Source organism: Anarhichas minor, unplaced genomic scaffold (assembly GCF_050575085.1).
Source record: "Anarhichas minor isolate MPS153535 unplaced genomic scaffold, ASM5057508v1 ptg000080l, whole genome shotgun sequence".
Taxonomy (NCBI): Eukaryota; Metazoa; Chordata; class Actinopteri; order Perciformes; family Anarhichadidae; genus Anarhichas; species Anarhichas minor.
Window position 1 is genome coordinate 2,415,292 of NW_027466526.1, and position 13,243 is coordinate 2,428,534.

At 41.1% G+C, this 13,243-nt stretch overlaps 1 protein-coding gene across 1 annotated transcript in view; it reads left to right on the forward strand.

Moving 5' to 3' along the window:
• Window positions 1–13,243, forward strand: part of LOC142938180 (CUB and sushi domain-containing protein 3-like) — a 194,277-nt gene that overhangs the window by 19,414 nt on the left and 161,620 nt on the right. The window contains exon 3 of the mRNA XM_076081426.1: window positions 7,453–7,565. Coding sequence (XP_075937541.1) covers window positions 7,453–7,565 — 113 coding nt within the window. The remainder of the gene's footprint in view (window positions 1–7,452; window positions 7,566–13,243) is intronic.

Genomic DNA, 13,243 nt, shown 5'->3' on the forward strand with positions numbered 1-13,243 from the left:
GCAATCATGATAGTAGACTGTCTGGGAGGACAGTTGTATTGGATTACATTAGATGGCACCTAATAGAGTGGACACTGAGTGTAGGTTTCTTGTCAGAAAGCGTTTAAGAGCCATTGCTGATTAGCTGTGTCACATAGAGGGTTAACAATTTGCAAAACAAGGAACCAGAGATGATATTTTGATGAGACTTTTTGAATTCACATGGAACTAATCCTGCCATTCAGAGAGGAGGAGGAAAAGCACAAATAATTCTTGCAACGAGACAAAAGCCGATGGCTCAAATTGTGATGGGTTTTTGCTTATCCGGCCCAAACCTCTAAATAGCAACGTTGTTCTTTGTGTTTTAGTCACACTTTTGTTTTTTTCCAAATGGTGGATTTCCTCACAATGTGGGACTATGTTGTGAGGAGCCAGAAAATGTTAATTCCATGACGCAGTCTTTGCTGTGCCTCTGGGGCCCAAAATGTACGCTAGTAGAACGCCTGGTCGTACACAATTAATTCACTGCAAAACAAAAATCACTCAGAAGAAGGAAAAAAAAACAAGCTTCCTTACCTTGTGTTTTCAAATCTTTTGTATAACTTTGTCAAGAAAGATGCAGCACAAACTTTCCCAATCTGTTTTCCAGCAACTTGTTCTGAAAGATGCACATTTCCATATGGCAACCCAGTTTTTCTTCCCGTTTTTCCCGTCCCTGTTTTGAATGTATGTTGATGTGTTGTTGGCTCAGGTGTATCCTCAGCTTGAATAAGTAAGAAGGTGAACACAATGACAGGCAGCCCTTTATGCTTTTCTTTTCCCCTTCCAGGGTAATTATGAATAAAAGTCTTGATAGAGATTAAAGACGGCTTTTTAATTTATTAATGCTTTTAATTAATTAAGGCATTCAGAAGGGAACACGACAAAAGCGACAATGAATTTTTAACATGAAAAAGAATCGACATCATCGTGATGGGCCTGATTAGTGTGTCTCCCCATTGATCAATGTATTCTCTTTGCTCTGTGAAGTTTTTTTCCCCTCTCACTCGGTGCTGCACTTACGTTACGTTCAATCCCTCGTGCCTGAGACTGGCTGGTTGAAGCACTCATTATTGTGCTGAAATTATATATTAAGCATGGTAGAGGAAAGGAGGTGAGTTAGTGTGTTAAAGCCTTTTATTTTTATTTTTGTTGTTGCTGCTGTCATTATACAATTACTATGACTAGTGCACGCCTGTGAATAAGTGAAGGCCCTTAACTAAACATTGTAAATATACAGCTAAAAACAGTTGTGTGACTAAAAAGTGAGAAAAAGGTACTTTAAGTGACAGTCAATTTGAAACTTTAATATAGCAAAGTTTGTACTTAAAAAAACACACCAGTGCAATTCATATTGAGATAAAGGTGAAAAGATAGTTAAACATTTTTACCACTCATGTAGGCTACATGTCATACTTTTTGGAACCATTGCATATTGTTATGAGCATTTTTAAGTATCTTTTTTTTCTCCCATTTGTCGAAAAAGATTTTGTACATTTTACATTTTAATTAGAGGCTTGATCTATAAACGGTGTGCTCTTGAAAACAAGTTTTGCTCTTGTTCTAGCAGCGGTGGAATGTAACAAAGTACATCTAGGCTACTCAAGTACTGCACTTAAGAACAGTAGTTACTAGGTACTTGTAGTCTGATTTACTCGAGTATTTCCATTTTGTGTCACTTTATACTTCTCGTCCACTACATCTCAGAGGTAACTATTGTACAATAGTATAGTTACTATTCAGATTCTCAATACAAATGATAAATCAACTAATAAACTATGCTCTATTAAGTTGTATTTAGCCAAATCAAAGTAGTTAAAATTAGCTCCACCTTTACCAGCTGCCACATTAATTAAAGAGATGACCACACATTAATGCATCAATAGTTCTAATCAGATGATGGCCTACCGTAGCTATATTATTTGAATTAGGCCATTCTGGCTTCGCCCAGCCAGTAAATAAAAATCACATCCAAATCTAACTGTAATTTGTTCCAGTAGTACTATTGTAATGCCCTCGTTTTACGATGTCTATTTTAACAGTGCAGAAAGCACTTTGGAACAATTATGCAGCAGGCTAGTGTTAAATGAGTCTCTGAAGAAAGCAGCTGGTCACCACGCAGTGCACAGAGTTGGCCACAGCCAATCCACGTAGACTGGTTGGTTGCGGTGGGACGATGCAGAATATAAATGAAACTCTACAAAATCGCATGCATGTAAATGAGTAATGCGACCTGTAAGCCGTTTCGACACCATATTTATCTTCAGTCTCAAACTAATCATCAGTTGTGATGGGTGAAGTAACTTTGTGGCTCATTACGACTTGATAAAAATCTCCTTCCAAATAACTGAAAGTAGCCTGAGGTTTTCACGAAGTAAAAGCAGGATTAATGGCTGTGCGGCGCTTCGTTATGTATCTGCTGTTGCTTTGTCACCTCCAACCAGGATAACCTAAATCAAATCTATGCTCGGTGTGTCTTCACACAAATACACCAGAACCACAATGCAGATGGCAGAGGATTAATTACCCTTTTGTCTGCACACCCGTGAACTAATTTGTTTTTTTGAAATGATAGCTCATATTTATCCCAGTTTTGTTTTTGCATTTGACACCCTGCCTATTTACATCTGGAGAATTACTTACAGTTGCAAACTGTAGAAACGCAACTCGGATTCTGCGCTCCACAAGTCGCATGGCATACTAGACACAGAGACGAATATAAACTTTTCTGATCATTCCCCAGGCAATTCACCATATTAGATTCACCTTTTGCAATTCAAAAAATTACATTTTTTTTTGTTACATTCCACACAGCCTGGGATGAATTAATTGATGGCATGATTTGACCTTTATTACTGCAGTTATTAAACCGAAATGTCAGTGTCTAGGGCTGCTGTAATGAGTTAGGACATGTCGGTACAAAATAAGTCTATTAATCATCTCCAGCTGTTTTGAGGAGGTAGCTAACAGGCCATTATTCACCTTATTAAGTAACATGCCATATTTTGCTCCATTTATCATTATCATTACCATTATCATAAACTAAAGGCAAGTGGTTCACTTTAATTGTTGGTTACTCGGTGAGATCAGTCCGAGCACTTAAGGGCTCTTCCACCCTCCTGTCCGCTGTTTGTTCCTCTTCTTTTCCCAGGGGACACGGGTTCAGAGTTGGTGTAGCAGGTGAGCAGAGGCAAACAAAGATACAAAGAGGCAAAGCGACACAAACGTTGAACCAGCAAGACAGGAAAAGGAAGAGCAACAGTGAATATGAGCAGCCCCGTGCAACGGGAAACCGAGAAACCTAGTGTGACAGAAAGAGCTAGTGCTACACAGAGGGGAATACAGATGGAGGGCGAGAGACAGTGAGTCAGACAAATAGAGGTACAACTCTCTCTTCCCTCTTCCTCTCTATGGCACGTCACTACCGTGACACACTAATGAGATGGCGGGAATGTCTGACAGCTACCTTCAGGGCTGATGTAGTGCGTTCAGGTGGAAGGGAAGGCTGCATCTGTCCAGGCAATCATCGGCACCCTGCTCCCAGGCACACACACAGTCATGCTGCTGCCGTTGGTGTTGCTCTGATCCATAAACGGGTGGAGCCATAGCTGTTCAGACACCTGGCGTCTCCAGAGCCACAGTGGCATTTTCCGTTGACCCGGTGGAGTCCAATACAGATGCATTAGAACCAGTTTTTATTTGACTCCCACTTGTAGCACTGTGCAGTTTTGATTCAATGAGCTGTACAAAGTTTAACGTAGTTATATCTATATAGCAAATACATTGCTCCGGACTTTGTTTGACCTAATGCACCAGCTTCCATCAAAGGTCACAACGAATGCTTCTGATTGGCTGCGAATGTGACTGCGCTGCATTATCTACTGTGCATTGTATGACCTTCTTTGCTCTGGAATTGGAATCTCTTCGTCACAAAAGTATTGTGTATTTCAATCCAAACGCTCCACTCTACTTCCCTTTACTCATTGGATATAAAAAAGTACTTAACTCTTTTTCTGATGTGCAAATTCTCTACAAGCTTTTAAAAAGAGAGTCGACAATAGCAGGTCTGTGAATGGTGTGGTTAAACATTTCCTTTCTCGCCTGTTCACACGGTATTCCAGGAAACCAGCAAGGGCTTTCGCAGTGAGCTGGAACAAGCTGTCGATTAAATGTAAGATGTTATAGTTGCTAAGGAAAATTTGAACAAATTTATGACAAACATTAATGTCTGTCCTTGTACTTAACTTTTACTTCCTCTTGATAAATGTTCATCTTTACTCTGATACCATAAACTGTTGTACTTTCACCATCGCAAATGAAAATAGAAATTCCCTAGTGAGTCTAGCCGACCATGCAAAGTCAGATTAGAGTCTTCTTTGTAGAATTTCAAATAGGAGTGTTATTTAGTAGCAGACTTGTATCTGATAGCTCAATCACAAGCTCCTTGTCAGAGGAGACAACAAGCCCCATGGTGTTTATTTGTTAATGACATTTTCAAACCATTCACCCGATGCTGCCGTTGCCAAAGCAACAAGTGACGGAGATCTCTTTGTCTGCCTTTTTGTTAAGGACCTACTCAGGTCACAATGTGCTTCTTTGGTTTGAACAAACCATCACGTAAGATATTCTGACAATACACTGAAGACTCCTTGAGGAAAATGTGTCAAAATGTCGTCTGCTCTCCTTTGGTTTAATGAAGAACGAGTGTTTTCTTTGGCAGTCGCCCGCTTTCATGCCCATGGTTTGGGCAAGATGTTGCTTGTTCAGGTTTTTTTTTTTTTTTAGGTTTAAATCATTCCTGCTTTATCTTGACCCATCTGACTTGAGACATGACCTGACTGAATCCGAAATAAGTCTTTCGCCAACTCCACCGAGACTGTCACCTCCTAATCCTTCTCACTGACGGCCTTAGAAAAGACGTCTTCCCCTCATGTACACTAACCCCGTGACATCCTCATCCCCTTGCTTTTTTTTGTGCCACAGTGCAATCTACGAAAGGATTTAGCCTGCTGAGACTCGGAACGTGAGTCTGAGTTTCAGTTTGGCATGTCGGCTAAGCTTTTTCTTTGGCATTCCATTCACCTTGCTTGTGGTCATGAGGAAATGCATTTTCTTTGTTTCAGACGTCCTGTTGGTTTTAGGGGACATCAGGACTACTTCACAGTACCCTGTGTATGTTGCCTGAACACTGCATTTGTTTTCTTTTCCCTTTTTGTCTCTCTGTGTCACATGTTGCCATAGCAGCACATCTTTTTCCTATCGTCTGTACACTCTGCCCTCACAGTCAGTGCTGCAACACCAAGTAAAGATTTTGCTCGACGTTTTGATTAATGGAGAAACATCAGTTTTCATTTGTCCCAATCATTCAGAAATCCTTGTAGGTCAAGACTTTTTGGAGTCATTGTGTAACTGCATTGCACCCGTCTTGGTGGGTGGCAGTGACCTTTGCGCGAGCATGTATTCTGCAGCCACTGATTGTTCTGTGATTTCTGTTCTGCTCAGCCAATAATTACCCCCCCCCAATGGATCCCCCTCCCCGGACTTTAGGTAAGAGGGCCTAATTTGAAAGACTATCCCAGCTTGATATCAAACTGTGTTTCATTGAAAAGGGGGGAAAGATTGAGGGCTCGTTAGTTACATGCCACAGCACTTAACGCTGGGGCCAGAGAGAGAGAGAGGCAAGGGTCACACGCTTCTCTTTTCAACGAGGCCTTTGTGAGCAGAAACACAGAACTGTAGGCAGATCAATCTCATGTGTCCACACTTGACATTTTCATGTGACCTCTGACTGGAGCCATATTTCTAATGATCCTGAGATATTGAAGGCACTGCCATTTCTTTGAGTGATTTCCTCGATAATATTCTCTCACATATGTAGATATTCGTGTCCTATAGCATAGCTCTGCACTATGTGCACACGTAACAGGGTTTGGGGCCTGCAAAATACATATTGCCTTTTGATATGTAGATTGTGGCCAGCTTGAATATTGCCTAAACAAACGACATCGAAACAATAAGTAAAACCATAAAAAGTGAATTATTTTAATCCTTTCTCCTGTGCTTGTTGTTTCTGTTCAAGCACTCCACCAAAGACTTATCTTTTGATGCACAGGCCTTGCCACTTGCGTCCACTTTTAATTTAACCATGATAGCATGCAAATTTACAACAGTTCTCTTGTGAATGATTAGGTTTCTAACAATGTTACATTTTCAGTTCTGTTTCCTCCATAAATGTATTCAAAATTGCCTCATATAGCAATTGACTTTTAGCAGTATCTTGGCATGCTGTGCAGTACCTGCAACAAAGGGTAATTATTTAGTGCAAGGACCAGCACAGTTCACACTGCTGTAATTGGAAACTCTATCGAAGCTGTAAATACAGCACCCTCTTCTTTGCTGTCACAAGGGGAAGTTGTGTTTTTTCACACTTTGGCCCACGACGGACATTATTCACCTGGCTTATTGTCAGGTAGAGGTTCAGACACACAAACGGCCCCAAAACTAGCAACGGAAAATAACAAGAAGAGGAAACCATAGAGAAGGAGACATTTTCTTTCATGCACAAGTTATATCCATGCTACACAGCCTGGCTTACAGCAGGGGAAGGTCGATAGAACATCAGCAACTGCCGCTGAGGAATGGTCAGCAACACATCTTGTTTACGACGCCGTGAAAGTAAATGGATTTGTTTGGATCTGCACCTAATTTGAAATGCAGTAATGAAGCAGTCTGTTACAATGCAGCTGCCAGCCATCAAACACCGTCCAACAGTAGGGAATATTCTCGCTTGGGTTTTGATTGTGTTGTATCCGATATATTATTGGGGGACAAATTGCGTCACGATTCTCAGAGCGGTCATGCTTTATTACACACAAAAAGTTACAGAGCACGAACTCACCAGCGGTGTGAGGTCATTATTTTTTTAAGTGATGGTTACTTTGGTGTGCAGGTTTTCTGTATCGTTGCATTTTAGTGCACACACCTCTCTCAACAGGACTTTATAAATGTACGGTCAGCCACTTCACCTGAAGGCTTATCTAATTAAAATACAACAATAACAGATGTTGAGGTTTTGGTTTCAGCCTCACAACGTTTCAACAGCGTTGTCTTTTTTGGAATCATTACAATTTGGGGGAAAAGCCTACATGGTAGTAGATGTCACTCAGAATCCGTTGCTGGGCGTTGATTGTTCTTGAACTGGTTTATGTGAAAGCTGACATGCAAATGTTTTACCACGGTAATAATTCTTTCAATTGATGCGGGTCATGTTGGACTGTCATCACATCGATTTAATTAAAACATTTGTCTTGCATTTTTAATTAGGCTCAAGTTACAACAGCACAATACATTTTTATTGTTATAAGCATATTTATGTAATTCATATCAATGAAATCATACATTCAGTACTGCGGTTTCTCTCTCTCTTATCTGCAGGTTAACAGGATTTACCATCCCTCCGCCTGTTACCAGTTCTGGCTCCATTTTTTCACTGAGGCTTACCAGTGACTTTGCAGTAAGCGCCCATGGATTTAAGGTAGCTTATGAAGGTAAGAGAACCATCATTTTTCTGCACTTTGACTTTCATTGTCATTAGAAATGGCCGTTTAAATTGAAAAATGAAAGATATGTGGAATTGAAGTCAGAGACGACGATCAGGACAGCTCTTCATAAACTGGGTCTTCATTTCGAAGAAAAATCCATCAGCCAGGAGAAGTGGACGCCATTTATTCTTAAGAGAGGGACATGAGATCACTCTTACCTCACCTGATTTCCAGTAGGACTTCCACTTTTCAGTTATGGAAACATTAGGAACCTCAAATTAAGCAAATTAAGCTCATATTTTCCGAACACCCCCCCAAACTCCCGAACCTTTTCTGCAACTCCAGAGGTGCATCTGAAATTGCATGGCAGATGGCGATGGGAATTAGTTGAACTAATGGATGTACAGAGTTATCTGTGTTGAAGCAGAGCCGAGTGCAGTGCGGAGCTGTCTAAATATGAACTATCCTTCTGTGGCCATCTCGCTCACCCCTACTTTATTCCCCCCTCTGCTCTTTCATGTGAAAGCTCATCACTCATCCATCTCTATTTCTCTTTCTCCATTCCTTTATTATGATATTACATGTGCTTTTTTTCCCCTCTTAAGCACTCATTTCTTTCCCTCCACGTTTCATCATCCTATCTTCTTTCCTACCTTTTGGCTTCTCCTGCCTTTCCTTCGTCCTCCTGCCCATGTGTCTCTTTGGATTGTCTGCTCTTATTTTCCTTCTACTCCAAATATCCTTAAGCTGTTTTGTTACTTTCTGTCTTATTCCCTTACCTTCTCCTGCACAAACAGGCTGACCCCGTCCTGTTGCCTCACTCTCTCTCCCTTCCACGATGTCCTTTTTTGTCCCCCTGTACCCCCTCCTCATCTCCCCTCCTGCCCCAGACCTGACCAGTCGAGGACCTCTCCCCTCTCCATCTGCCCATTTTTGCTTTCCGTCCCCTGCTCTGCGTTTCTCTTTCCATCTTCCTCTCTGTCTCCAGGGATAGGCTTGGTTGAATTAGATCTTGTTGTTCTGCCTCCACCTTTTGCATGTGTAATCTTCAACAGAATTTCATGCTGATTTGGATGTCAATCGCATTTTGTTACGCACGAGGCACATATATTTCCCGTTACTCAATACTGAAGAGTAATGAGGACAGTGGAGAACAAGGCTGGGTGATATGATGGTATATGCCATGTGACAGTAGAAATTATTCCACTGGTAGGGATTTAAAAAAAAACGTTTCCACCGCCATAGGTATTCTTGTGTGATCTTGTGATTCTTGCGTGATATCGCAAATCCAGCTGCAGCTGGCAAGGTAACGTGATTTGTGCCGACATGGAAGAGGAGAGTGACGGAGGCATTGTGAGGAAGAACATTACATTTTCACACGTTTTCTTTTGGCAAATTTGTGGGATTTTTATATTGTACAGACTAAAGTCAGGGTGGTATTTATAGAGCCTTTTACAGCCGACGTCACCAAAAACATGCGTGCATGTGTCGAAAACAGAGGCGGCGTTTTGCCCCAGCCATCCAGATGAGTTAGCAAGCTTTAAACATTGAATTAAAACTCTTAACAGCATCAACATGTCTGGTTGTTGCATGTTCTGTTGTCAGAATCCAAGCTCCAACAGCCGACTCAAGTTCTACAGAATTCTGACAGGATCGCGACTGTTTCAGAGCAACAGGTGTTTCAGTTTAATGAGTGACCGCTTTAACTGGCGACTCTCTGCCAAATGCATCCGTGGTTGCTTGTTGTAGCTTGCGTAAATGGTTGGCCTAAATAATAAACACAGATGAGTGTGTACTAAAAATTGACAGAAGGCTTTTACAGGACATCTACATGTTCTGTTGGTTTTTTCAACAGCTGCCGTCACTATGAGGAACCAGAGACGCATTCCGCTGAGAGTCAGTAGTTGAACCGAAACACCGGTGGCATCTATGGCTGCAAGCTATTAAATGTCTTGACTACCACTGGACTGATAACAATGCTTGTGTTTGTAGTGCCCATTTTAAAACTCGGTCTTTGCCGTGGTATGTGGCATTCTGCAAAAGACATGAAATAAGAAATAACGCATTTCCAAGCATCTAGTCGTCATTGTTTAACTGTAAAAAGGTCTACTTGCACCTGTTAACCAACCTGTTACACTGGATTTTGAGATATGACCTTAAAATGTATACTACGCTATTTTTGTTGGTTTTTGCAGTGCCATTATTATTACTATAATATCACTGTATTGAAAAATTAAAAGTAATACTCCATTCAAAACATGATTATAGAAGTTTTTGCTCTCTTGCCAATGTAAGGTAACATAACTTAAGAAAGCAAAAAATTAAAAAACAAACAAAAATGAGTGTTAATTGGCTCCAAATAAGAATGACACCTGCATGTGTTCTGGGAGGAGGAGCCTGCCCCATAATGTAAATGTAAGAGAGTCATTCAGTTAGTTTACAGCTTTGAAGAAAACCAAAATCTAACCCACATGAAGAGTTTCAAAAAACGTAGTGTAGACACTGTTTGAACAGCACCGTACAAAAGAAAAATGGACTGTGAGCAGCGTGGCTTGGCTGCGGGAAGCTCATCTAGAGATTCGACGCGTCTCGCCTATTTTTTCTCGGCAAAAGACGTTCACGGTAAAGACGGTATTGCAAAATCCATGTAATGGCCGAATGTGACACCGGTGATAAAACTGGTTTACCGCCCAACCCTAAGTTGGCTATTTATTTATTGGTTTATTTGAACGGGACAGTGCACATTAATAAAAACATTTCTGCAAATGTGCGTGTGAGTTAGCCAAAAGGCTATTTTTCATCTGTAGTCCCAAATATAGTTATTTTAAATATTTCTCAATTTAATTTACAGTCATTTGAAATTACGTATACTGTTATAAAAGTGTTGTGTAGGAGTATGGATAAAGGATTGTAGCCAAAGCTGTAGGCCGGTAAAATTTAGACCTAGGGTTGGGTTTAAAGAATATATTTTCCGATTCTAATCGATCTTCATTTGAATTATCTATCGATATCTATCCAGAGATTGACATTTTAATATATGCCTTTACCCGTGGATGCGTGGAGCTTTAAACCGAGTAGCAAACTTTCTTTGAATCAAAACATGACGGGAGCTGCTCCACTTATTGCACCACCAAGCAGCGGCTCCGGATTCTCTTAGAAGTAGAGGGGCCAAAAAAAATGTGTGATTGACATTTTACATTTAATAACACAAGACAACTTCATCAAATTTTCTTTTTTTTCTCTGCTTAAATTGTTTACAGCTGATGTGCTCTGGATGCATCACAGTCTCTCTCAAACACCCACTCGTAACATGTAAACATGTGGCTGCACTTAAACCCGACCTTGGCCATTTTCACACGGTGGTAGTCCTATTGACCAGCTAAGCGTGCATGTGGCATTTTGCAAGTTGTTCTCTTCATCTACACACGCTCGCAGTGTGGAACAGGGTCGTAAAGTGGCGCCCTTGCCGCCAAGCCTAAAGGCAAGTGTCTGGTTGCGTTTCAGAATAGACCAGGAATAGACCAGCTTAGAGGGTTTCATGTACAATTTACAGCATTAGTTGAATGAGAATATCTTTCATATCCAAACAATATTGGTATTGTAACTGAAATATCCGAATTGGGACCTTGTGAATCGGAATCAAATAGATTTGGGAAATCAGTGGCGATACTCAGCCCTGCTTAAAGCATGAATGATCATAAGAAACTGAGCTGTACATGTTTTGGTCTAATAGCCTCATGTTACGAGACGGTACACAGCATGAATATTTAAACAACAATCTTAAGATATATGGTATTATTTACTCAAGCCTCTACAGACGCTTTCCCAGAAACCCTTGGTATGATGGTTTTAAAGCAGTGTATTCCCAACAAATTGTGTATCGTACACATTGTATGCAATGGTAGCATACAATGTGAATAAACCACCATATTTCTGAAGTTACTTGGTATCATTATCGTTGTCATCACTATCATCTGAATTGAAACTAAAGCACAACGTCTTGACTATCATCAGAGACCCACATGCATGACACATGTGACACAAAAATACTTAATGTGCTCATCCGTAGTGTATTCATTTGCATGTACTGTCACCGCTTCATGCCTTTCGTCCTTGTTATGCTAATGTGGTTTGCAAAATCGTATGCGTGAATATGTGCGATGCTGCTCACTCTTTTGACTAAAAGTGTGTGGTGCTTGTCGACGCTCGGATATGATTGAATCATGACTGCAATCAAGTGAGTTTGAATCTGCGTACATACGAAGGACACGGTGAAGGACATGGCCAGTTGGAATTTAATTTCTCAGCAGCCCGTCAGCCTTTAGTCAAGAATCTTGGAATGCAAATCAGCTCCAACTTTCAGTGAATTTTAGTACTGATAAGTGGCTACTTTTCCTCTACTATAACCCGTCTCTCAGTGTGATCCTGAAATCTTAACACTTGGGCAAGCCCTGAAAGGGTCAAGCTGCATTTATTATGAGAAGAGATATGGGTGGGGGTTATTCAACACAGCCAAACAACGGCCATTGGTGCTTGTAGCTTTCAAAGCGACAGAGATAGGCTGCCTCGGTGCAGTGTACATGTACCGAGCTGGGAGTAATGCTATCTCCTTGCCCTTTGTTGAAGATGTGTATTTGCTGTGAAAACATTGCCGTGCCTATCTAAAACCTGCCTCGATGCCATTTCAACTTGCCCTTTTATTTGGAAAAGTCTTTGAAAGACAGGTGACCCATAAAACATAATTTCATCTTTTCTCCCCAAATGATTTCATCTGTCCTTCTGTGGCTATGCAGATTGACCACTGAGTTGGAAAAGTCTCTGTGTGTGTGTGCGTGTGTGTGCATGTGTTGTTTACCAGCTGCATTGCCCTGTGATCCAACATGGGTTCAGTCAATACTCTTCTCCCCGCCTGCATGAAAATCCAGCTCAGCAGCCAGTGAAGCAGCCAGCCAGGATGCCAGACAGGCAGTCTACAGGCGGCTCCTGTGGGGAAAGTGTGCTGCTTGTGTGCTCACAAACACTGCCACTCCTTCAAACCTCCATCTTCTTCAAAGGGCTGCAGAGTCATTAGATATACAGGCGAAATAAATAGCTCTGCCCCAGAGAAATCTCGCACCCAACTACCTCATTTACTAGTTCACATAACTCACTCGTTGCCACTGTGATGAGAGATAATGCAAGCCACTCTCGCTGCCACTGTTTGGGACTGTAGGTCAAAATTGTGTTTGTTATGATGACAGAGTACCATAAATGTGGTGTTTTTACTGAAATGTTGGTTTCCCAGGCCTTGTGTTACATTTTATGTTGCTGGTCTCTTGTACGATTACGGTGTATAACGGATCTGTTTAGTTTACAAAGGTCAGAGAGATGCTTTTTGTTAGTATTTTACCTTCTCTGGCATCATAAATGATACTTGCTGTGTATTATAATGTTATGCAGCGTTTTCAACCAGGCATCATTTTGCAGAGTGAGTGGTGCTTTGTGCGTTCAAGAGCACTCCTTTAGCATTGTGTTAGCATTGTTTTTGGACAGGTTTTCACTGGGTTTTGCACCAGCCCCTGGTGTTGAGGAGCAGCTGTTTTCCAAAGGTTCAGTCAAATCAACAATTTATTTCGGGTGCTCCACACAGCAACACTTGTTAGCTCAGGGCTAACACTGTATCTAAAACACTTGATTTCTTTAGG